The sequence below is a fragment of the Trachypithecus francoisi genome, unplaced genomic scaffold (assembly GCF_009764315.1).
Source record: "Trachypithecus francoisi isolate TF-2019V2 unplaced genomic scaffold, Tfra_2.0 Lachesis_group4, whole genome shotgun sequence".
NCBI lineage: Eukaryota > Metazoa > Chordata > Mammalia > Primates > Cercopithecidae > Trachypithecus > Trachypithecus francoisi.
In genome coordinates this window covers 151,425,796-151,449,480 of record NW_022681469.1, presented here as the reverse complement: position 1 = coordinate 151,449,480, position 23,685 = coordinate 151,425,796, and the positions used below count along the sequence as shown (strand labels likewise).

Here is a 23,685-nt window from a genome sequence, read left to right as displayed (position 1 = left end):
CTAACAGTGTATAAGTATTCTTTTGTTTTTCTTTTTGCAGCCTTACAAGCATCTGTGGTTTTTGTTTTTTTTTTTGACTTTTTAGTGATAGCCATTCTGACTGGTGTGAGATTGTATCTCACTGTGGTTTTTCTTTACGTTTCTCTAACGATTAATAATGAGCATTTTTTAATATGCTTGTTAGCCACATGTGTTTTTTTCTCTTGAAGAAAATCTCTTCATGCTTTTTTCCTACTTAGTTTTTTCTTTTTTTGTAAACCTGCTTAAGTTCTTTATCAATTTTGGATATTAGACATTTGGCAGAAGCATAGTTTGCAAATATTTTCTATTATTCTGTAGGTTGTGTTTTTACTCTGTTGATAGTTTCCTTTGGTGTGAAGAAGCCCTTTAGTTTAATTAGGTCTCATTTGTCCATTTTTGCTTTTGTTGCAATTGCTTTTGGTATCTTCATAATGAAATATTTGCCAGTTCCTATGTCTACAATGGTCTTTCCTAGGTTATATTCCAGGGCTTTTGTTTAATTTTAAGTTTCAAATTTAAGTCTTTAATTTATCTTGAGTTGACTTTTGTATGTAGTGTAAGGAAGGGGTCCAGTTTCAATCTTATACATAGTGCTAGCTAGTTATGCCAGCACCACTAAATAGGGAATTCTTCCCACATTCCTCTTGTCAGCTTTGTAGAAGATCAGGTGGTTATAGGTGTGTGGCATTATTTCTGGGCTCTCTATCCTGTTGCATTGGTCTATGAGCCTGTTTTTTTTTTTTTTTTTTTTTTTTTTTTTTTTTGGTACCAGTATCATGCTGCTTTGGTAACGCAGCCTGGTACTATAGTTTGAAGTCGGGTAATGTAATGACTCCAGCTTTGTTCTTTTTGCTTAAGATTGCCCTGGCTATTTGAGTTTTGTTTGTTTGTTTGTTTTGTTTGTTTTTGTTTCATATGAATTTTAAAATAGTTTTTTTTCTGTTAAGAATCTTTTTGGTAATTTGATAAAATAGCATTAAATCTGTAAATTTTTATTTATTTATTTATTTATTTATTGAGACGAAGTTTTGCTCTTGTCGCCCACGCTGGAGTACAATGGCTCAGTCTCGACTCACTGCAACCTCCGCCTCCTAGGTTCAAACAATTCTCCAGCCTCAGCCTCCTAAGTAGCTGGGATTACAGGCATGCACCACCACACCCAGCTAATTTTTGTATTTTTAGTAGAGATGGGGTTTCGACATGTTGGCCAGATTGGTTTCAAACTCCTGGGATTACAGGCGTGAGCCACCATGCCCAGCCTTAAATCTGTAAATTTCTTTGGGCAGTATGGCCATTTCAATGATACCAGTCTTTTCTGTCTGTCAGCATTCAGTGATTTTCCATTTGTGTCATCTCTGACTTCTTTAAGCAGTGTCTTGTAATTCTTGCCCTGGTTAGCTGTATCCCTAGATTTTTTTTTTTTTTTTTTTTGTGGAAATTGTGAATGGAATTGTTTTTGATTTGGCTTTTGGCCTGGATGTTTTTGATGTACCAGAGATGCTACTGATTTTTGTACATTTATTTTGTATCCTGAAACTGCTGAAGTTGTCATTTTAAAGTGCTTTTCTGTAGAGAATACAGTTTTCTAGGTATAGAATCATGTCATCTAGAAACAGGGATAGTTTGACTTTCTGTCTTCCTGTTTGGATGCCTTTTTTTTTTTTCAATTGCCTGACTGCTCTGGCCAGGACTTAGAATTCTGTGTTAAATCGGAGTGGTGAGAGAAGGCATCCTTGTATTTTGGCAGTTTTCAAGGAGGAATTCCTCCAGCTTGTGTCCATTCAATATGTTGACTGTGGGTTTGTCATAGACAAGTCATTACTTTGAAGTATGTACCTTCTCCCCCGCCCCGCTGGATGGAGTCTTGCTCAGTTGCCCAGGCTGGAGTGCAGTGGCATGATCTCAGCTCACTGCAAGCTCCGCCTCCTGGGTTCACGCCATTCTACTGCTTCAGCCTCCCTAGTAACTGGGACTACAGGCATCCACCACTATGCCCGGCTAACTTTGTTTTGTGTTTTTAGTAGAGAGGGGGTTTCACTGCGTTAGCCATGGTGGTCTCGATCTCCTGACCTCGTGATCTGCCCGCCTCGACCTCCCAAAGTGCTGGATTACAGGTGTGAGTGAGCCACTGCTAGGTTAAAGTATGCTAGGCTAAAGTATGTACCTTCAATGCCTAGTTTGTTGAAGGTTTTTTATATTAAGTAAGTTAAATTTTATCAGAAGCTTTTTCTGCATCTACTGAGATAATCTTGTGGGTTTTGTCTTTAGTTTTGTTTATGTGATAAATAACATTTATTGACTTGTGTTTGTTGAACCAACTTTGCATTTTAAAGACAAAGCCTGCTTGATTATAGTGAACTAGCTTTTTTTTTTTGAGATGGAGTTTCACTCTTGTTGCAATGGCATGATCTCAGCTCACTGCAGCCTTTGCTCCTGGGTTCAAGTGATTCTCCTGCCCCAGCCTTCCAAATAGCTGGGATTACAGGCATGCGCCACCATGCCCGGCTAATTTTGTATTTTTAGTGGAGACAGGGTTTCTCCATGTTGGTCAGGCTGGTCTCAAACTCCCGACCTGAGGTGATCCACCCGCCTCAGCCTCCCAAAGTGCTGGGATTACAGGCCACCGCGCCTGGCCGAACTAGCTTTTTGATGTACTACTGGATTTGGTTTGCCAGTATTTGTTGAATTTTTCATCAATATTCATCAAGGATATTGGGCTAAATGAAGTTTTCTATTTTTTATTGTATCTCTACCAGGTTTTAGTTTCCGAATAATGTTGTTCTTATATCATGAGTTGGGGAGGAGTTTCTTCTCAATTTTTTTGGAATAGTTTTTGTAGGAATGGTACCGGCTCTTTTGCGAACATCTGGTAGAATTCAGCAGTGAATCTGTCTGGTCCGAGACTTTTTTTTTTTTTGGTTGGTAGGCTGTTTATTACTAATTAAATTTTGGAGCTTGTTATTGGTCTGTTCAGGGATTTGATTCCTTTTTTGTTCAGTCTTGGGAGGATGTATTTTTCCATAAATTTTCATTTTTTTCTAGATTTTCTAGTTTGTGTTCATAGTAGATTTCAAGTTATTTATTTATTTATTTATTTATTTATTTATTTACTTACTTACTTACTTACTTACTTATTAATATGGAGTCTCGCTCTGTTGCCCAGGCTGGAGTGCAATGGCACGATCTTGACTCGCTGCAACCTCCGCCTCCCAGGTTTAAGCGATTCTCCTGCCTCAGCCTCCCGAGTAGCTAGGATTACAGACGTGCGTCACCACACCCAGCTAATATTTGTATTTTTAGCAGAGATGGGGTTTATCATGTTGGCCGAGCCAGGCTGGTCTCAAACTCCCGACCTCAGGTGATCTACCGTCCTTGGCCTCCCAAAGTGCTGGGATTACAGGCGTGAGCCACTGTGCCTGGCCAAGTTATTTGTCTTTTTGTACATTCAGTGGTAATGTTCATTTTGTCATTTCCAATTGTATTTATTTGAATCTTCTTCATTAATCTAGCTATTAGTTTATTTTATTATTTTTTCAAAGATTTAACTTCTGAATTTCTTGTTATTTTGTAATTTTTTTATGTATAGATTTCCTTCCGTTCACATCTGATTTTAGTTTTTTTCTTGTCTTCTGCTAGTTTAGGGGTTGATTTGCTCTTGCTTCTCTCATTCTTTTATTTGTGATATTAGGTTGTTAAATCTAGATCTTTCTAACTTTTCGATGTGAGCATTTAATGGCATAAATTTCCCTCTTTACACTGCCTCAGCTGTGTTCCAGGGATACTGGTGTGTTGTATTTTTGCTCTCATTTGTTTCAAAAAACTTCTTTATTCCTGTCTCAATTCCATTATCTACCCAAATATCATTCAAGAGCGAGTTGTTTAAGTTCCATGTAATTGTATGGCTCACTGTAAACTCTGCCTTCCAGGTTCAAGTGATTTTTGTGTCTCAGCCTACCTAGTAGCTGGGATCACAGGTGCCCGCCACCATACTCAGCTAATTTTTGTAATTTTAGTAGAGTCGACATGGTTTCACCATGTTGGCCAGGCTGGTCTTGAACAGATCTGAGGTGGTTTGCCTGCCTCGGCCTCCCAAAGTATTGGGATTACAGGCGTGAGTCACCATGCCGGGCCATTTATGTTGTTTTAAGATGGAGAGTAATTTCTATTAGGATTATTTGACCAAGTATTGAGTTTAGGTCCTAATATCTTTGTTAATTTCCTGCCTCAATAATCTGTCTAATAGTGTCTGTGGGGTGTTGTTGTCTCCCACTGTTACTGTGCTAGAATCGAAGTCTCTTCATAGGTTTCCAAGAACTTGCTTTATTCATATGCACTCATGAATAACACCTCTTTTCTTCTGTTTTTCCCCCGCCCCCATGAACATTCTTTAAAGTGCACACAGTGTGCCCAAGGTTACTGCTTAGATGCCAGAAGCCAGTTATCTACTGAGTTCAGATGTCCAAGAGTTCAACAGTATGTCCAGAGGCCTGGCTGTTGTAGGAGAAAATATAAATTAGAAATAAGAGACTTTATTACTCTTTATTTCTGTTTCCTGAAAATAAGGGAGAATATTTTGCTCTTCTCTGTTTTCTTAAAGCATTTAGATTATATGTAGATATTTTTCTGCTTTTTTGAAATGTATGTAAATCATATGAACAGCTAAATCCTTTGTTTTTCTTTTTGACTCAGGGTTCATTTCAGTTTTTTTTTTTTTTTTGAGACAATCTCGCTCTCTGTGTCACCCAGGCTGGAGTGCAGTGGTGCGATCTTGGCTCACTGCAACCTCCGCCTCGTGGGTTCATTCGATTCTCTTGTTTTAGCCTCCTGAGTAGCTGGGACTACAGGTGTACACCACCATGCCCAGCTAATATTTGTATTTTTAGTAGAGATGAGGTTTCGCCCTGTTGGCCAGGCTGGTCTCGAACTCCTGACCTCAGGTGTTCCACCCACCTACCTTGACCTCCCAAAGTGCTGGGATTACAGGCCTGAGCCACCGCACCCAGCCAGCAACTTACTTTCTATTCCTGCAGATGCAGTGGTTGTTTCACAAATCACAGAAAACTAAATATAAACACAATAAAAATTCCTTTAAACTACATTGAAATTTTCCTTTCTGTGCCTCTCTCATCTGTCTGTATTTTGTTTTTATTCTGTACATTTTTTTTTTTTTTTTTGAGACGGAGTCTCGCTCTGCCGCCCAGGCTGGAGTGCAGTGGCCGGATCTCAGCTCACTGCAAGCTCCGCCTCCCGGGTTTACACCATTCTCCTGCCTCAGCCTGCCAGGTAGCTGGGAGTACAGGCGCCTGCCACCTCGCCCGGCTAGTTTTTTGTATTTTTTAGTAGAGACAGGGTTTCACCATATTAGCCAGGATGGTCTCGATCTCCTGACCTCGTGATCCGCCCGTCTCGGCCTCCCAAAGTGCTGGGATTACAGGCTTGAGCCACTATTCTGTACATTTTTTAAAAACCCAATGACAGAGAAACAGAAGAAGAAATAAAAATACTGGGTCCTTCATCTAAATCCTGGGAATTACTGAACATTTAGTACTAGCCCCCAGGGTGTTATGAGGATTCAATCACATAATGTGTTATTCCCAGTGAAGCGCTGTGTAACATACTCTTGAGAGTGAGAACACAGTGAACACAGTGTCTGCTTAATAAACATTGCAGTGTACATGTGTATGTGCTGTTTTCCAAAGGCAGACTTATTCAGACATTGCTGCCTTCTTTTTCATCTGTAAACTTTAAAGAGACAGCAAAGAAGATACTTTAGGGTGGAGATGGATTGTCTTCATTTGTGTTGTGACAAGAGTGTTGAGTATAAGCTACACTTTGCTGTGCCTGCTTCCTCTAACTAGTGCTAATAATGAGCCTAAGGGGAGCAACATCAGCATTGACAAGGACTTCTTTAAAATACCCGTTCATGGACCCTTTCCAAACCTGCAGAATCACATTACATAGAGTGGGACCAAAATCACCAACTGATTTATAAGCTCATTAAAGTCTGAGAGGCAATGCTTAGCTAAGTGATTATCAGCTCAGGCTTCTAATGAGGATTACATGGCCAATTTGCAGAAATCTTTTTACTTGTGCCCTTTCCGCAAGTTCTGTTTAATGTCCTTGGTGGAAGCATCCATGTTGTTTTAATTATTAGATTGGTGCAAAAGTAATTGTCGTTTTCTCCTTTTTTTGTTTTTGAGAGATTTTTGCTGTCGCCCAGGCTGGAGTGCAATGGCTCAATCTTGTCTCACTTCAACCTCCGCCTCCTGGGTTCAAGTGATTCTTCTGCCTCAGCCTACCCAGTAGCTGGGATTACAGGCATGCACCACCACGTCCTGGTAATTTTTTTCTTTTTTTTTTTTAAGTAGAGATGGGGTTTGGCCATGTTGGTCAGGCTCGTCTTGAACTCCTGACCTCAGGTGATCCACTCTCCTTGGCCTCCCAAAGTGCTGGGATTATAGGCATGAACCATCGCACCTGGTCTGTTTCTGCTGTTAAAAAACAAAACAAAACAACAAAAACAACTATTATTATTACTTATTATTTTTATTTCTTTTTCCTTGCCATTAAAAAGAAATTGGCAGCAACGACAATTACTTTCACACCAACCTAATGAGTGCCTCAGGTGATTCTAGAGTGAGAACAGAATCAGCTATGAGGGGTTCAAAATACATTCATAAGAATTAATTTCTGCCTTTGTACTAAAGGGTGGTCACAGGGCCAGTTCTGTTTGAATTTGGTAGGAACAGAACAGTGCAGCCCATATTGCCATTACTGTAGCAGAAATTGCTGGTGTCTGTGGCAAGGGAGGGCACCTGAGGACAGAGAAAGAGAAACTTTATTTTTATCTCTCTGGAGCAGCTCATTGTTCCTGAATCTTTGCTGTTATAAAGAACAGAAGGCCGGGCGCGGTGGCTCAAGCCTGTAATCCCAGCACTTTGGGAGGCCGAGATGGGCGGATCACGAGGTCAGGAGATCGAGACCATCCTGGCTAATACGGTGAAACCCCGTCTCTACTAAAAAATACAAAAAAACTAGCCGGGCGACGAGGCGGGCGCCTGTAGTCCCAGCTACTCGGGAGGCTGAGACAGGAGAATGGCCTGAACCCGGGAGGCGGAGCTTGCAGTGAGCTGAGAGCCGGCCACTGCACTCCAGCCTGGGCGGCAGAGCAAGACTCCGTCTCAAAAAAAAAAAAAAAAAAAAAAAAAAGAACAGAAATGGGTGGACTTTATCTGTTTTGGACTTTTTCTTGTCATCTGCCTGTGGGTGTGGTGCTAGCAGGTAAACAGGTGGTGCTGACACTTTAAAGGCATATTCTCAAGATGCAGGTGTAATTTGTTCAGAGAATCTCATCTGAGAAGGAATCCCAGAGAAGGAGGAGAAAAGAGGAAAAAATGGTCTTTTTTTTTTCCTTAGCTAAACATGTCTCAGATCATGCCCACTCTTCTTCCTGGAATGCCATGCGTTTAGTACTTGTGAACCTTTGCTTCTCTACTTGCAGTTTTCTTCCCTAATAAGTTTGCTTTAACTACTTTAAAAAGTTCTTATGATAGTCAAGGGTCTCTGAAAAATACTCCTTTCCATGGCTTCTTATATTCCATGCAGAATTCTCACCATGAATTTGTGATGTGAAACATTAAAAATGTTTCCTTTGTGGCTGTAGATACTCAAAATTCCTGTTGGGGAAAAGCTGGTGCCGAGACCATCTTGGTTGGGGAGACCCTAACCCAGCGGTGCTAGAGGAATCGAAGACACACACACAGAAATATAGAGGTGTGGAGTGGAAAATCAGGGGTCTCACAGCCTTCACAGCTTAGAGCCTCAAACAGAGATTTACCCATGTATTTATTGACAGCAAGCCAGTGATAAGCATTGTTTCTATACATTATAGATTAACTAAAAGTATTCCTTATGGGAAATAAAGGGATGGGTTGAAATAAAGGGATGGGTTGGGCTAGTTATCTGCAGCAGGAGCACATCCTTAAGGCACAGATCACTCATGCCACTGTTAGTGGTTTAAGAACTCCTTTGAGCGGTTTTCCGCCCTGGGTGGGCCAGATGTTCATTCCGGTAAACCCACAACCTTCCAGCATGGGCGTTATGGCCATCATGAACATGTCACAGTGCTGCAGAGATTTTGTTTATGGCCAGTTTATGGCCAGATTTTGGGGGGCCTGTTCCTAACAAGCTGGGGTCATTTGTAAAATATGGAGAACATGTAATGTTGGGGTTCCATTTGTGTTCTCCATTAGCTCTATGCAAAACAGAATTAACAAAATGCTTATTTAAACAGAATAACATTTATTACCCAAAAAGTTCTAAAAAAAAAAATTACTCAGAGATGGCCAAACATGGTGGCTCATGCCTGTAATCCCAGCACTTTGGGAGGTTGAGGTGGGCAAATCACCTGACACCAGGAGTTCATGACCAGCCTGGCCAACATGGTGAAACCTCATCTATCCTAAAAATACACAAATTAGCTGAGTGTGGTGGCGCATGCTTGTAGTCCCAGCTACAAGCTAGGGAGACTGAGGCAGGAGAATCGCTTGGGCCTGAGAGGCAGAGGTTGTAGTGATCAGAGATTGCATCACTGCACTCCAGCCTGGGCAACAGAGTGAGACTGTATCTCTAAAAAAAAAATATTAGGAGAAAATCCTCTCTATGGTGTTAAAGACTACTTAAAATTACTATTAAAAATAACAACATAAGCCAGGTACGTGGCTAACGCCTGTAATCCCATGCACTTTGGGAGGCTGAGGTGGATAGGAGTTCGAGAACAGGCTGGCCAACATGGTGAAACTCCATCTCTACTAAAAAAAAAAAAAAAAAAAAAAAAAAAATCAGCTGGTCATAGTGGCCGGCTCCTATAATCCCAGCTACTTGGGAGACTGAAGCAGGAGAATCGCTTGAATCAGGGAGGCAGAGGTTGCACTGAGCCGAGATTACACCATTGCACTCTAGCCTGGGCAAGGGAGCAAAACTGTCTCAGATAAAAAAAAAAAAAAAAAACCACACACACAAAATAACAACGTAAGAGTTATCTGTATCTTAAAGAGGGCATAAAACTGATATTTATGTATGGTTACATTCAGACTATAATTTACTTTTGCGAGGGGCAATATTGAAGCAGCGATGCTGTGTTTTTCTGTTTGCCTCAGCACATCATACAAATTTGTCCTAGTTCAGTTGACGTTAGTGATTCATTTGGTATACCTATGTAACAGAACATGTAACCCAGAACTTATGTATAATAAAAGAGCTCCCTGACAGATTTATTTTTCTTACTATAGAGTTGTTTTTCTCTTCTTTATTAAGTATCTTTATGCAGCTAATGTGCGTAAACCACATTTAATCTGGAAGCTGCCCTTCTTTCTTAGGTTTCCTTTGTATATATTTGTCTTTGGAAAATAAAGGCTCTCATCTTTGTTTACAGGCCAGAAAATCTGGGAAAGACACAGGCTCTTCCACTTACTGGATGTTTGACAAAATATTCTTCTTGGGCCAAAAACATTGGCATTACTGGTGAGCTTGTTAAAAATTTGGAAACTCAGACTTTATTCCAGATCCTCTGGAAAGAAAATCTGCATAACAAGATCTCCAGTTTATTATTGTACACATTAAAATTTTAAATCTAGCTTGTAACACATTTCTTTCTATCTGAAAAATATACACAGCTCATTCTGTATGATGTAAATATAGCACTCACAAATGTACATGTTTTTGTGTCATTAATTCTATACTTTATTATCTAGAAAAGTATCATATATAAACTGCTGTTGTGGATCTTCTGCCACTCTTTTCTCAGAGTTGGAGAATACATTTGAGAATATTTCTGTTTTGAAAATTATTTTATTGGATAATTTTAGTCACTCCTATAAGTAAAAACCAATTATCTACTTTCCCATTCCACCTTGAGTCAAATTAAAAATTCTGTCCAGGGCAAGTTGGTAAATATGTTTGTGTGTATGTTTTTCAGGGACCACTGACATTTAGGGATGTGGCCATAGAATTCTCTCTGGAGGAGTGGCAATGCCTGGACACTTCACAGCAGAATTTGTATAGGAATGTGATGTTAGATAACTACAGAAACCTGGTCTTCCTGGGTGAGGATAATTTTAATACATAATTTAAAGGTTTCATTGCTCCTTTCTGTAGGTATTTTTTTGGAAATTTGTGCTTTGCATAAATAAGTTTTAGATCCCTGTTGCATAAATAAGTTTTAGATCCCTGTTTTCAAGAAAATCCTGGGGATTTGTTCATTTAGAAACGAATCTCTTTAAGATGTTTCATCTTGACCTGAACTTTCCTCATTCCTGAGCTACTCTGTATCCTTCACTCTAGATTAATGATAATTCCAAAAATTTAGTGGCATAAAAGTTGCCTACACCTTAAAATCTGATTGCCACCACCAATGATGCAGTAGTACTGAGTAGTGAAATTAAGAACATACAAATTTAAAATATTTTCCAAATATTTAGAAATTTATGTTATTAGATATTTTGGGATTAATTTACTACAACAATTACATCCTCTTTACTGAGCACATTACTAGGTTGATAATGGGAGAATATGAGCAAGATTCATGTTACTCATTTTTAATAAAACAGGTATTGCTGTCTCCAAGCCAGACCTGATCATTTGTCTGGAGCAAGGAAAAGAGCCCTGCAATATGAAGAGACATGCGATGGTAGTCAAACCCCCAGGTAGGTGAGAGTGACAGTGAATATAACAGATGACACAGATAACAGGTCTAAAGGTCAAGGAGAAAGCCAGTTCTTAAAATGTGATTTGGGCCAGGCGCGGTGGCTCATGTCTGTAATCCCAGCATTTTGGGAGGCGGGGGGATAACGAGGTCAAGAGATTGAGAGCATTCTGACCAACATGGTGAAACCCTGTCTCTACTAAAAATGCAAAAATTAGTTGGGCGTGGTGGCGTGTACCTGTAGTTGTAGCTACTTGAAAGGCTGAGGCAGGAAAATCACTTGAACCAGGGAGGCGGACGTTGCAGTGAGCCAAGATCGTGCCACTGCACTCCAGCCTGGCAACAGAGTGAGACTCCGTCTCAAAAAAAAAAGAAAAAAATGTGATTTGGGAAGCTGTGTTCCAAAGAAGTTGTTTCTGGGGAGCTGGGTTTTTTTTCTTTTGCTCTTGCATAGGAGCATATTCTGTCTGTGCTTTTAAATTCTCTAAGGCTCTACTTTCCCTTCAGTGATTTTTCCTTCAAGTTTATGGTGAAAGCTAAAGTCCTCTTCATGGCATATAGGAGACTGCACAGTCTTACTGCTTTTCCATTGTTTTTGGGGACACACAGATATCTGCATAATTTTGAGAAACTATGTTAAACTATTTTTCAAGTTCTCTTTTTGCATCGTGTCTGAAATATGTGGGAGTAGTTTCTATTACATTGGATTTTTCTTCATTTTTCTGCACATACAATCCTGTTTTTATTACTATGGCCTTGAAATATAGTTTGAAATTATAAAGTATGATGACCTTCTACTTTGTTCTTTTTCCTCAAGATTGCTTTGGCTATTAAAAGTTTATTGTGGTTTCATGTAAATTTTAGGATTGTATTTTCCATTACTGTAAACAAAATACCATTGCAATTTTGATAGGGAGTTTATTAAATCTCTAGGTCACTTTGGATAAATGACATTTTAACAGTATTTATTCTTTGAATCCATATGTGTAAAATATTTTTAAGTTTATTTGTGTCTTAATTTTTTTCATTGATATATCTTTCATTGTGAAGATTTTTTAGGCTGGGTATGGCTGCTCACGTCTGTAATCTCAGCATATTGGGAGGCTGAGGCGGGTGGATCACTTGAGGTCAGGAGTTCGAGATTGGTCTTGCCAACAAGGCAAAACCTCGTCTTTACTAAAAATACAAAAAATAAACTGGACGTGGTGGTGTGCACCACCAGCTACTTGGGAGGCTGAGGAAGGACAATCACCTGAACTTGGGAGGCGGAGGTTGCAGTGAGCTGAGATCACCCCACTGCACTTCAGCCTGGGCAACAGAGCAAAACTGTCAAAAAAGATTTTTTACCAGCTTGGTTAAATTTCTTCTCATAAATTTATGATTTAATGCTAATGTAAATAAGATTGTTTTCTTCCTCTATTTTACCAGATAGTTTAAGTGTATGGAATCATAACTTGTATGTTAATTTTATATTTTGGTAATTTACTGAGTGTATTTATTAGTTTAAACAGGTTTTCACGTACTAGTTGTGGTTTTTAAAAGATAAGATCATATGATTTACAACAGCAACAGCAACTTATTTGTCCTCAATTTCAATGGCTATTTTTCTTTCTTTTTTTTTTTTTTTGGAGATGGCGTCTGCTCTGTTGCCCAGGCTGGAGTGCAGTGGTGCTATCTAGGCTCACTGCAAGCTCCGCCTCCCGGGTTCACACCATTCTCCTGCCTCAGCCTCCCGAGTAGCTGGGACTACAGGCGCCCGCCACCACACCCGGCTAATTTTTTCTATTTTTAGTAGAGACAGGGTTTCACCATGTTAGCCAGGATGGTCTCGATCTCGTGATCCACCCGCTTCGGCCTCCCAAAGTGCTGGGATTATAGGCGTGAGCCACCACGCCCAGCCTCTTTTTTTTTAAAAACTAATTCTTCTAATACATACTTCCAGTGCTATGTTAAAATAGAAGCAATTGACAATGGCACAATATTGTTTTGCATTGATGTCTGTGAATTTGAAGAAACAAACACCTCTTTAAGTTTTTATAACCTGGTTTCAGGGGGTAAAGATCTCTTTGTGTTGGCCCCCAGAGTGATGGGTTGCCCTCTGGGTTTGTAGTGGAGAGGTAGCTTGCTCACAGGGATGCTGGGTTTGCTCTAGGGTCCACCTTTAGTTGACTGTTACAAGGAGCTTGGGTAGTTGTAATTCCCATTATATTTTTGGACAGACTGAATCTTTCAGGACTTTGCTTTGTGGGGAATACACCAGGGCAGGTTTTTGCAGTTGGGTCTATATATGGTGGGCCTTTTATTAGGATATGGATGAGTATGGATTTCACTGAGTACCAGAGAGGATTTTCCCAGGTCACTGTGCGGATTTCTATGTAGGCAGAACTGGCCATGAGCTGTAGCTCAGGGAGCTGGAACTGAGTCATTGAACTGCTTCAGGGACCATAGTAAAACCCAAGGTCTGCAGGCCTGTCCACATGGCTATAAATGTGTGTCTTCCTCCAAGCCTCTGGAAGGGCAGGACCTCTCCCAGATTGTGGCTGGGAGGAGTTTGGGATCATTACAGAGTAAATTCAGAATTCGCAGTGAGACCAAGTTGGGTGGGCCATTTCGTGGTCTGCAGCCAAGAACAGGGGTCCTGTAATTTGCCTCCTGAATGAGGGCCTACCTTCTGGAAAAAACACTCCTCAATCTTGGACTTTAGCAGAATTTCATAACTTCCTCCCTGGATCTCAAAGATTCTTTAAAGGAGTTTATTTTGAAGATGGAGTGTTGCTACATAACCCAGGCTGGTCTTAAAATTCCTGCCTGAAGCGATTCTCCAACCTTAATGTACCATGTAGTTGTCCTTACAGGTGTGAGCCATGATGCCTGATTCTCTCATAGAGGCATTTTTTTCAGGGATGGCTGACAAATTTTCTTGTTGTGAGGGGATAAACGAATAGGGCACCTTTTATTTTTGCATCTTACTAATGTCACTCTCCCTATATAGTTTACTTTCTATGTGCTAGTTCAAATTTTTTCTGTTATTTTATTTTATATTTCTTTTCCTTTTTTTTTTCTTTGAGATAGAATTTTTAGCTCTTATGTCCCAGGCTGGAGTGCAATGACATGATACAGCTCACTGCAACCTCCGCTTCCTGGGTTTAAGCGATTCTCCTGCCTCAGCCTCCTGAGTAGCTGGGATTCAGGCGCCTCCCACCATGCCCAGTGTACTTTTAGTAGAGACGAGGTTTCACCACTGTGGTCAGGCTGGTCTCGAACTCCTGACCCCGTGATCCACCTGCCTTGGCCTCCCAAAGTGCTGGGATTACAGGTATGAGCCACCATGCCTGGCTAATAAATTCTTTTTTAATGGTACATCAATGTTGCATACCATAGTTTACGAGTAAACGTTTTCTATTATTGTTGCCATTCCAGATTAGTGTTATTTTATTGTTGGTTTCTTAACATCAGTGTATTGTGTTTTTTGTTTTTTACTTACATATAATTTTAGACAATTTGCAATTCTGTTTGTATACTTTAAGACAATGTGAAGTTTAATTAAGAGAGAAGTTAGTCAAGTCTATCACAATCAGATTTTATATATGTGTGTGTTATTGTCTATAAATATGACCTCAATTTTGGTCATGGCTTATCTTGTATATATTCTTTCTTAGATGATTTTCAATGGTTGTTTTATCTAAGTAAGTAGTCATGGAAGTAGTCTTCTTTTCCCCATGTGTTTTTAACAATGTGTATTTTTGTTGTTGTTGTTGTTGTTTTTTTTTTTTTTTTGAGATGGAGTCTCGCTTTGTCACCCAGGCTGGAGTGCAGTGGCGCAATCTTGGCTCACTGCAAGCTCCGCCTCCCGGATTCATGTCATTCTCCTGCCTCAGCTTCCAGAGTAGCTGGGACTACAGGCACCCACCACCACACTCGGCTAATTTTTTTGTATTTTTAGTAGAGACGAGGTTTCACTGTGTTAGCCAGGATGGTCTTGATCTCCTGACCTCGTGATCTGCCGCCTTGGCCTCCCAAAGTGCTGGGATTGCAGGTGTGAGACACTGCACCTGGCCTGAATATATGTTTTCCTTATGTAAGAAAAACACTTTTGTTATTTGAAGGTAATTTTTGGAAAGATTTATAATTGTGTGTTTTTTCAGTTTTTCTTTTAAAAAAGTAATTCTTGTAAAAACACATAACATAAAATTTGCTATCTTAAATCTATTTAAGTGTACATTTCAGGGCCAGGTATGATGGGGGCTCACATCTGTAATCCCAGGATTTTGAAAGGCCAAAACAGAAAGATCACTTGAACCCAAATGTTTGAGACCACCCTGGGCAACATATGAAGATGCCCTCTCTACAAATAATTTTTAATAATAGTCAGGCATGGTGGTGTGCGCCTATGGTCCCAGCTACTAGAGAGATTGAGAGGGGAGGATAACTTGAGCCTTAGAGTTTGATGTTGCATTGAGCCAAAATTGTGTACTCCAACTTGGATGACAGAGTGAGACCCTGTCTCAAAAAAGAATTAAAAAAAAGCTGTACATTTCAGACATGTAAAGTATATTCACATTGTTATGTTAAAAACTTCTAGAAATTTTATATTTTGTAAAACTGAAACTCAATACCCATTAAGTAACAACTGTTCATTTTACTCTCTTTGGCCCTTGACAAACACCCTTCAACTTCCTGTTTTGATCAGTGTGACTACTATCTCATATAAGTGGAATCATATAGTATCCATCATTTTGTCACTGGCTTATTTCAGGAGACAATATTCTCAAAGTTTATCTTAAAATGTGACATGATTTTCTTAAGGCTCAATAATATTCCATTTTATGTATGTGTTACATTTTTTGATGTCTTCAAGGAACATCTGGGTTGCTTCAGCCTTTTGGGTTTTGTGAATAGTGGTACAACAAACATGAAAGTTCAAATATGTCTTTCAGGTCCTGTGTTGCATGTTTTGGATACAGATTCATAAATAGGATTGTTGTATTTGGTGATTATTTCATTTTTAATTATCTGAGGAACATTTATAAGAGTTTTAAATAATGGCTGCATCTGGTTTTTCACCAACAATGAACGTGGGTTTTATTTTCCAATAAAAATGATTAAGATTCGATGTTTTTAAAAATTAGTAGTGGCCATTCTGTTGAATGTGAGATGATTTTATTTTTTATTGTGATTTTTATGCATTTCTCTATAAATTAGTAATTTTGTGTGTCCTTTCAAACACTTTTTCCCATTTGTGTGTGTGTGTGTGTGTGTGTGTGTGTGTGTGTGTGTGTGTGTTTGAAATGGACTGTGTTGCCCAGGCTGAAGTGCAGTGGCGTGATCTCAGCTCATTGCAACCTCCAGCCTTCCCGGGTTCAACTGGTTCTCCTGCTTCAGCCTTCCGAGTAACTGGAATTACAGGTGTGCGCCACCACACCTGGCTAATTTTTGTATTTTTAGTAAAGACGGGGTTTCACCATGTTAGCCAGTCTAGTCTCGAGCTACTGACCTTCAATAACCTTCCTGCCTCAGGCTCCCAAAGTGCTGGGATTACAAGCACTAGTCACCGTGGCTGGCCTGTGTATCTTTGATGAAAATATTATTAAATTATTTATCCATTTCTAAATCAGGTTATTCAACTTTATTTTTCCATTTTAAGAGTTGTTTATATATTCTGAATATTAACTCGCATCACATGTGATTTGCAAATGTTATCACCCATTTAGTAAGAGGCATTGTCACGTTATTGAATGTTTTCTTTGATGTGCAAAAGTTTTGAAATATAGTGTAGTTAAATTTTTTTATTCTTTATGTTTGTTGCTTATGCATTTAATGTCATGTCTAAGAGAATGTTGCCAAAACCAATGTCATGTCTTTGCCTTATATTTTTTTCTAAGTATCTTTTTTTTTTTTTTTTTTTTTTTTGAGATGGAGTCTTGCTCTGTCACCTAGACTGGAGTGCAGTGGCATGATCTCGGCTCACTGCACCCTCCACCTCCCAGGTTCAAGCAATTTTCCTGCCTCAGCCTCTTAAGTAGGTAGGATTACAGATGTGCACCACCATACCCGGCTAATTTTTGTATTTTTAGTAGAGACGGGGTTTCATCATGTTGGCCAGGCTGGTCTCAGACTCCTGATCTGATCCTCCCATCTTGGCCTCCCAAAGTGCTGGGATTACAGGCGTGAGCTACCGCACCTGACCAATTTTCTAAGTATCTTATTTAAAATATTTTTCATATATGGTTCACGGAAATAATCCAATCTTCTGTTATCAGTGTTGAGGTCCAGTTTTCAACATTATATTTTGAAGAGAATATCTTTTCTCTATTGTGCTCATGACAACTTTGTGGAAGATCATTTGATCATATACAGAAGAGTTCATTTTTGAGTTCCCTGTTCTGTTCTTTCATTTGTTTATCTGTTTTTGCGTCAGTACCATGCTGTTTTGGTTATTGTATCTTTTAATATGTTTTGAAATCAGAAAGTATAATGTCTGTTTGTTCTTTTTCATGGATATTTGACTATAGTTCGTAATCAAAATTTAACAATATTTCTGTAAAATCTGTGCTATTGGGATTTTTTGTAGAAATTATATTGAATTTGTATGTTCAGGCTAGAGTGCTGTGGCACAATTTTGGCTTACTGCAACCTCTGCTTCTCAGGTTCAAGCGATTCTCCTGCCTCAGCCTCCTGATTAGCTGGGATTACAGGTTCACACTATCACACCTGGCTAATTTTTGTATTTTTTTTAGTAGAGACTGGGTTTCACCATGTTGGCCAGGCTGGTCTCAAATTCCTGATCTCAGATGATCCACCCACCTCGACCTCCCAAAGTGCTGGGATTATAGGCGTGAGCCACCGTGCCTGGCCGATATTTTTTTTTAAATTTAATGTTTTGACCCCTGAGCAAAAATATGTTGAAGAGTATTTTATTTTCATATATTTTAAGATTTGCCAGTTTTACTTTTAATTCCTAGTATCATTCATTTTTGGTCAGAAAACACACAGTGTATAATTTTGGTCCTCTATACTTGTTGTTTTGAGACAGGATCTTAATCTGTCATCCCGGCTGGAGTGCAGTGGGCATGATTTTCACTGGCTGCAGCCTCAGCCTCCTTGGCTCAAGTGATCCTTTTACCTCAGGCTTTTGAGTAGTTGGGGACTACAGACATGCATTACCATGTCTGGTTAGTTTTTTAAATTATTTGTAGGGGCAAGGACTCTCTAGGTTGTGCACGCTGGTCTCAAAACACATGATTCTTTCACCTTGATCTCCCAAAGCGATGAGATTATAGGCATGAGCCACTGTGCCTGCCTGGTATTCTTTTTTTTTGGTCTGAGACGGAGTCTCGCTCTGTCACCCAGGTTGGAGTGCTGTGGCTCAATCTTGGCTCACTGCAAGCTCCGCCTCCCAGGTTCACACCATTCTCCTGCCTCAGCCTCCCAAGTAGCTGGGACTACAGGCGCCAACCACCACACCCCACACCCGGCTATTTTTTTTTTTATATTTTTAGTAGAGATGGAGTTTCACCATGTTAGCCAGGATGATCTCTATCTCCTGACCTCGTGATCCGCCCGCCTCGGCCTCCTAAAGTGCTGGAATTACAGGCGTGAGCCACTGTGCCCGGCCATGGTATTCTTAAATTAAATGAGTTGATATGTGTCCTAACAGAATACACCAGGTGTAAATAAAAATATTGTGTAATCTCTTGCATTTGACTGGCAAATTTTCTGCATGTCTGTTAAGCCTAGTTGATCTATAATATGGTTTGAATGTCCATGTTCTCCAAACATCATGCTGCAATGTAATCCTCAATGTTGGATAATGGGAACTGATGGGAGTTATTTTGGTCATGAGGCAAAATTTCTCATGAATAGCTTGGCACCATCCTCTTGGTAATCAGAAAGCTTACACTTTATTAATTCAAATGAAAGCTGGTTCATTAAAAGAACCTGGCTCCTTCACCTCACACTTGCTCTCTCACCATGTGATATGTCCACTCTTTGCCTTTCATCGTGATTGTAAGCTTCCTGAGACCCTCACCAGAAGCAGATGCTGGCACACACTTCTTGTATAGTCTGCTAAAGGGTGAGCCAAGTAAACCTTATTTTCTTTATAAATTATCCCCTCTCAGATATTCCTCTATATGCAAAATGATTAATACGGTCTATAAAGTCTAAGTTTTCTTTTTTTTTTTTTTTTATTTTTGAGATGGAGTCTTGCTCTGTTACCCAGGCTGGAGTGCAATGATGCAGTCTTGGCTCACTGTAACCTCTGCCTCCTGGGTTCAAGCGATTCTCCTTCCTCAGCCTCTCAAGTAGTTGGATTACAGGTGCCCACCACCACACCCAGCTAATTTTTGTATTTTTATTAGAGATGGGGTTTTGCCATGTTGGTCAGGCTGGCCTCAAACTTCTGACCTCAGGTGATCTGCCTGTCTCAGCCTCATAAAGTGTTGGGATTACAGGCATAAGCTTCCACACCTGGCCTTAAGTTTTCTTTGTTTTATTAATTTATTTGAATTTTCTATTTTCTATTTTTGAAAATGGGGTCTTGAAGTCTACAATTATTATGTTGGTATGTATTTCCTGCTTCACTTTTGTCGGTAATTGCTATATATATATTGGAGCCCTGATGTTATACATACATACACAGATAGATAGATATAATAGTTATGAATTACTGGTAAATTGACCTATTTTACCATTTTGTAATATCAATCTTTGCCTCATGCTAATGCTTTTTTTTTTCTTTCTTTTTCTTTTTTTGAGACAGAGTCTTGCCCTCTTGCCCAGGCTGGAGTGCAATGACACGATCTTGGCTCACTGTAATCTCCATCTCCCAGTTTCAAGTCATTCTTCCACCTCAGCCTCCCAAGTAACTGGGATTACAGGCACTCCCCCACTATCATGCCTGGCTAATTTTTGTAGTTTTGTAGAGATAGGGTTTCACCATGTTGACCAGGCTGGTCTCAAACTCCTGACCTCAGGTGACCCACCCACCTCAGCCTCTCAAAGTGCTAGGATTACAGGTGTGAACCACCATGCCCAACCACTAATACTTAAAGCATATTGTGTCAAATGATTATGACCACCTCACCCAATTGTGGTTACTATTTTCACGGAATACAGATATTTTCCAATCTGTGACCTATTTGACTCAATGCTAAAATGAGTCTCTTGTAGGTAGCATATTTTATGCTTTTTTCTTAAGCCACTCTGGCATTCTATTTCCTTTTTTTTTTTTTTCTTTTAATAATTGTATTTATTTATTTATTTTCAAGATACGGTCTCATTCTGTCAACTATGCTGGTTTGCAGTGGTGTGATCTTGGCTCACTGCAGCCTCAACCTTCCAAACTCAGATGATTCTATCATTTCAGTCTCTCAAGTATCTGGGTTACAAGTACGTACCATGACACCCAGTTAGTTTCTTTGTTTTTGTTTTTTTGTTTTTTTTCCCCTGAGACAGAGTCTCACTCTGTCGCTCAGGCTGGAGTGCGGTGACACGATCTCGGCTCACTGCAACCTCTACCTCCCAGGTTCAAGTGATTCTCCTGCCTCAGCCTCCTGGGTAGCTGGGATTAGAGCCACTAATTTTTGTATTTTTAGTAGAGATGGGGTTTCATCATGTTGGCCGGGCTGGTCTTGAACTCCTGACCTCAAGTGATCCTCCTGCCTTGGCCTCCCAAAGTGCTGGATTACAGGTGTGAGCCACCATGCCTGGCTAGTTTCTTTGTATTATTTGTAGAGACAGGGCTTTGCCATGTTACCCAGGCTGGTCTCAAACTCCTGGATCAAGTGATTAGTCCATGTCACACCTGTAATCCCAGCACTTTGGGAGGCCAAGGCGGGTAGATTACATGAGGTCAGTAGTTCGAGACCAGCCTGGCCAACATGGTGAAACCCTGTCTCTACTAAAAATACAAAACATTAACCAGGTGTGGTAGTGCATGCCTGTAATCCCAGCTTCTCTGGAGGCTGAGGCATGAGAATCACTTGAGCTGAGGATGTGGAGGCTGCAGTGAGCCGAGATGGTGCCACTGCACTCCAGTCTGGGTGAAAGAGCAAGACTGTCTCAAAATTTAAAATAAAAAAAAAAAAAAATCACAAAATTTACAATAAATATTCTTAAATATTCACTTGAGTTATAATTATGCAACATTTTATTAAAATGTTTTTATCTTGCAAAGCTAAGTCTCAACACATATTAAACAACTACCAATTTTTCCCATTTTCATGGCACTTTTCAAACACCAGTCTTTTTTTTCTAGGAGTGTAACTGCATCATATATCTCAACAATCTCTGTCTTTTTATGGCTGGCTCATTTTATTTTGCATAATGTCATCAAAATTTATCTTTATAGTTGTTAGACTATCTTCTGCTTTTTGAAAACTGAATGACAGTCCAGTTTTTTTGTTGTTGTTGTTTGTTTTGTGTGTGTGTGTGTGTGTGTGTGTGTTTATTTTATAATACAGATTCTCACTCTTTCACCCAGATTGGAGTACAGTGGTATGATCTTGGGTCACTGCAACCTCTGGCCCTCGGGATTCAAGCGATTCTACTGCCTTAGCCTCCCAAGTAGCTGGGATTATAGGCGAGTGCCATCATGCCCAGCTAATTTTTGTATTTTTAGTAGAGTCGGGGTTTCACCATGTTAGCCAGGCTGGTCTCGAACTCCTGACCTCATGTGATCTGCCCTCCTCAGCCTCCCAAAGTGCTAGGATTACAGGCATGAGCCACAGTGCCCAGCCAAGTATTGTTATATTTCAGATTGTACCTACTGAATGATTTGGTGACAGAAACTTGTTTTGCTTTTACCTATTGGCTTTCAGTAGCAATGGTATAATAATTATGGATATGAAAATGACTCTTCATATGACCGTATATATATGTGCTACATTCTATTTTGTCTACTTTTTTTTAACCTTTATACTTGTAGCAAATTGTTTTAATTCTGTAGCTTTGTAATATGTTTTAAAATCAGAAACTATAATGCTTCCAACATTGTTCCTGTTTTTGAAGATTGTTAGGTACTTTATTGTCCCTTGAGATTTCATATACTTTTTTTTTTTTTTTTGAGGCGGAGTCTCGCTCTGTCGCCCGGACTGGAGTGCAGTGGCCGGATCTCAGCTCACTGCAAGCTCCGCCTCCCGGGTTTACGCCATTCTCCTGCCTCAGCCTCCCGAGTAGCTGGGACTACAGGCGCCCGCCACCTCACCCGGCTAGTTTTTGTATTTTTAGTAGAGACGGGGTTTCACCGTGTTAGCCAGGATGGTCTCGATCTCCTGACCTCGTGATCCGCCCGTCTCGGCCTCCCAAAGTGCTGGGATTACAGGCGAGATTTCATATACTTTAAGGGTTGCTGTTTTTATGTCTTCAAAAATGCAATGAGAAATTGGGAAAACATTGCATTAAATCTTGCGTATTGAACAGTATAGACATCTTCACAATATTTCAACTTTTGAACAAAAGAATGCTAAAGAATTTGGTTTAATTTCTATATATTTGTAAACTTGTTAGCTTTTAATATTATTGTTTTATATTGTCATTCTATTTTTGTTATGGAAAGTAATCCATAAAATTTCAGTTCTAAAATACTTTTTAAGACTTTTTTGACTTATTTGGTGGCCTATCGAGAAGAAAGTTGTATGAGCTATCGATAAGGGTGTGTATCTTAATGTTGTTGAGTTTTGTATACCTATGTTAGGAATATTTGTTTTATACTGCCTTCAGGTCCTCTGTTCTCTTACTAATATTCTGTCTTGTTTTATTCTTATTATAGAAAATGGGATATGAAAATATTCTATAATTGTTCTCTATGTGTTTCTTCAATTCTGTTGATATTTGCTTTATATATTTGGAACCCTAATGTGAGACACACATACACACACACACACACACACACACACACACACGCAAATTTGTCATAGGTTCCCATGAATCTGTTATTGTTTAATGTCCTTATTTGTCTCTTTGGAGTTTTGACTTAAAGTACATTTTATAAAATATGACAGTTACTTAAGATGTAGCTTGGAATACTGTTTTGATGTCTGCTGCTCTCGTTTTGTTAATATTTGCATGGAATGTCTACTTCCATCTTGCCACTTTCAGTCTTTTTATTATTAGATCTTTTCTGACTCTTGTAGAAAGGCAAATTGGATCTCGATTTTTCTTTTCTTTTTTTTTTAGCGGGAATCTTGTTCTGTCACCCAGGCTAGAGTAGTGCAGTGGTACCATCTCAGCTCATTGCAACCTCTGCCTCCCAGGTTCAAGCAATTCTCCTGCCTCAGCCTCCCAAGTAGCTGGGATTACAGGTGTCTGCCACCATGTCTGGCTCATTTTTGTATTTTTAGAAGAGACGGGGTTTCACCATATTGGTCACGCTTGTCTAAAACTCCTGACCTAAGGTGATCCACCGCCTCAGCCTCCCAAAGTGCTGGGATTACAGGCATGAGCCACCGCGCCTGGCTGATTTTTCAATTTTTTAAATAAATCCCTTTATTAAATGTATGTCTCTTGATTGGAAAGTTAATTATATATATTCAAATAATTTTCTGAAGGAGAAAGTCTTATAATGTCATTTTATTAGTTGTTTTATTTGATTCTTGTATCTTTGTCCCTCATTTTTCTTTGTCTTCCTTTGATGCTTTCATTTCTTTCTTATTTGTGTATCCATACAGATATTTTTGGGGGTAACTTGGGGATTACATAAAACCTCTAAAAGATACAACAATATAGTTTAACCTGGTAAAAAAAAATTAACTTCAGTTGCATACAAAGTTTTTTTGTTTTGTTTTGTTTTTTGAGACAGAGTCTCACTCTGTTGCCGAGGCTGGAGTGCAGTGACGCAATCTCGGCTTACCACAACCTCCGTTTCCCAGGTTCAAAGAATTCTGCTTCAGCCTCCTAAGTAGCTGGGACTACAGGCGCGTGCCACCATGCCTGGCTAATTTTTGTATTTTTTTTAGTAAAGA

The 23,685-nt window shown here is 39.6% G+C and overlaps 1 protein-coding gene across 1 annotated transcript in view; it reads left to right on the top strand.

Annotated features, from left to right (window-relative positions):
* The window catches only part of LOC117073531 (zinc finger protein 273), a 35,598-nt gene that overhangs the window by 6,872 nt on the left and 5,041 nt on the right, over nt 1-23,685 (top strand). Inside the window, exons 2-3 of the mRNA XM_033194562.1 lie at nt 9,998-10,124; nt 10,629-10,724. Coding sequence (XP_033050453.1) covers nt 9,998-10,124; nt 10,629-10,724 — 223 coding nt within the window. The remainder of the gene's footprint in view (nt 1-9,997; nt 10,125-10,628; nt 10,725-23,685) is intronic.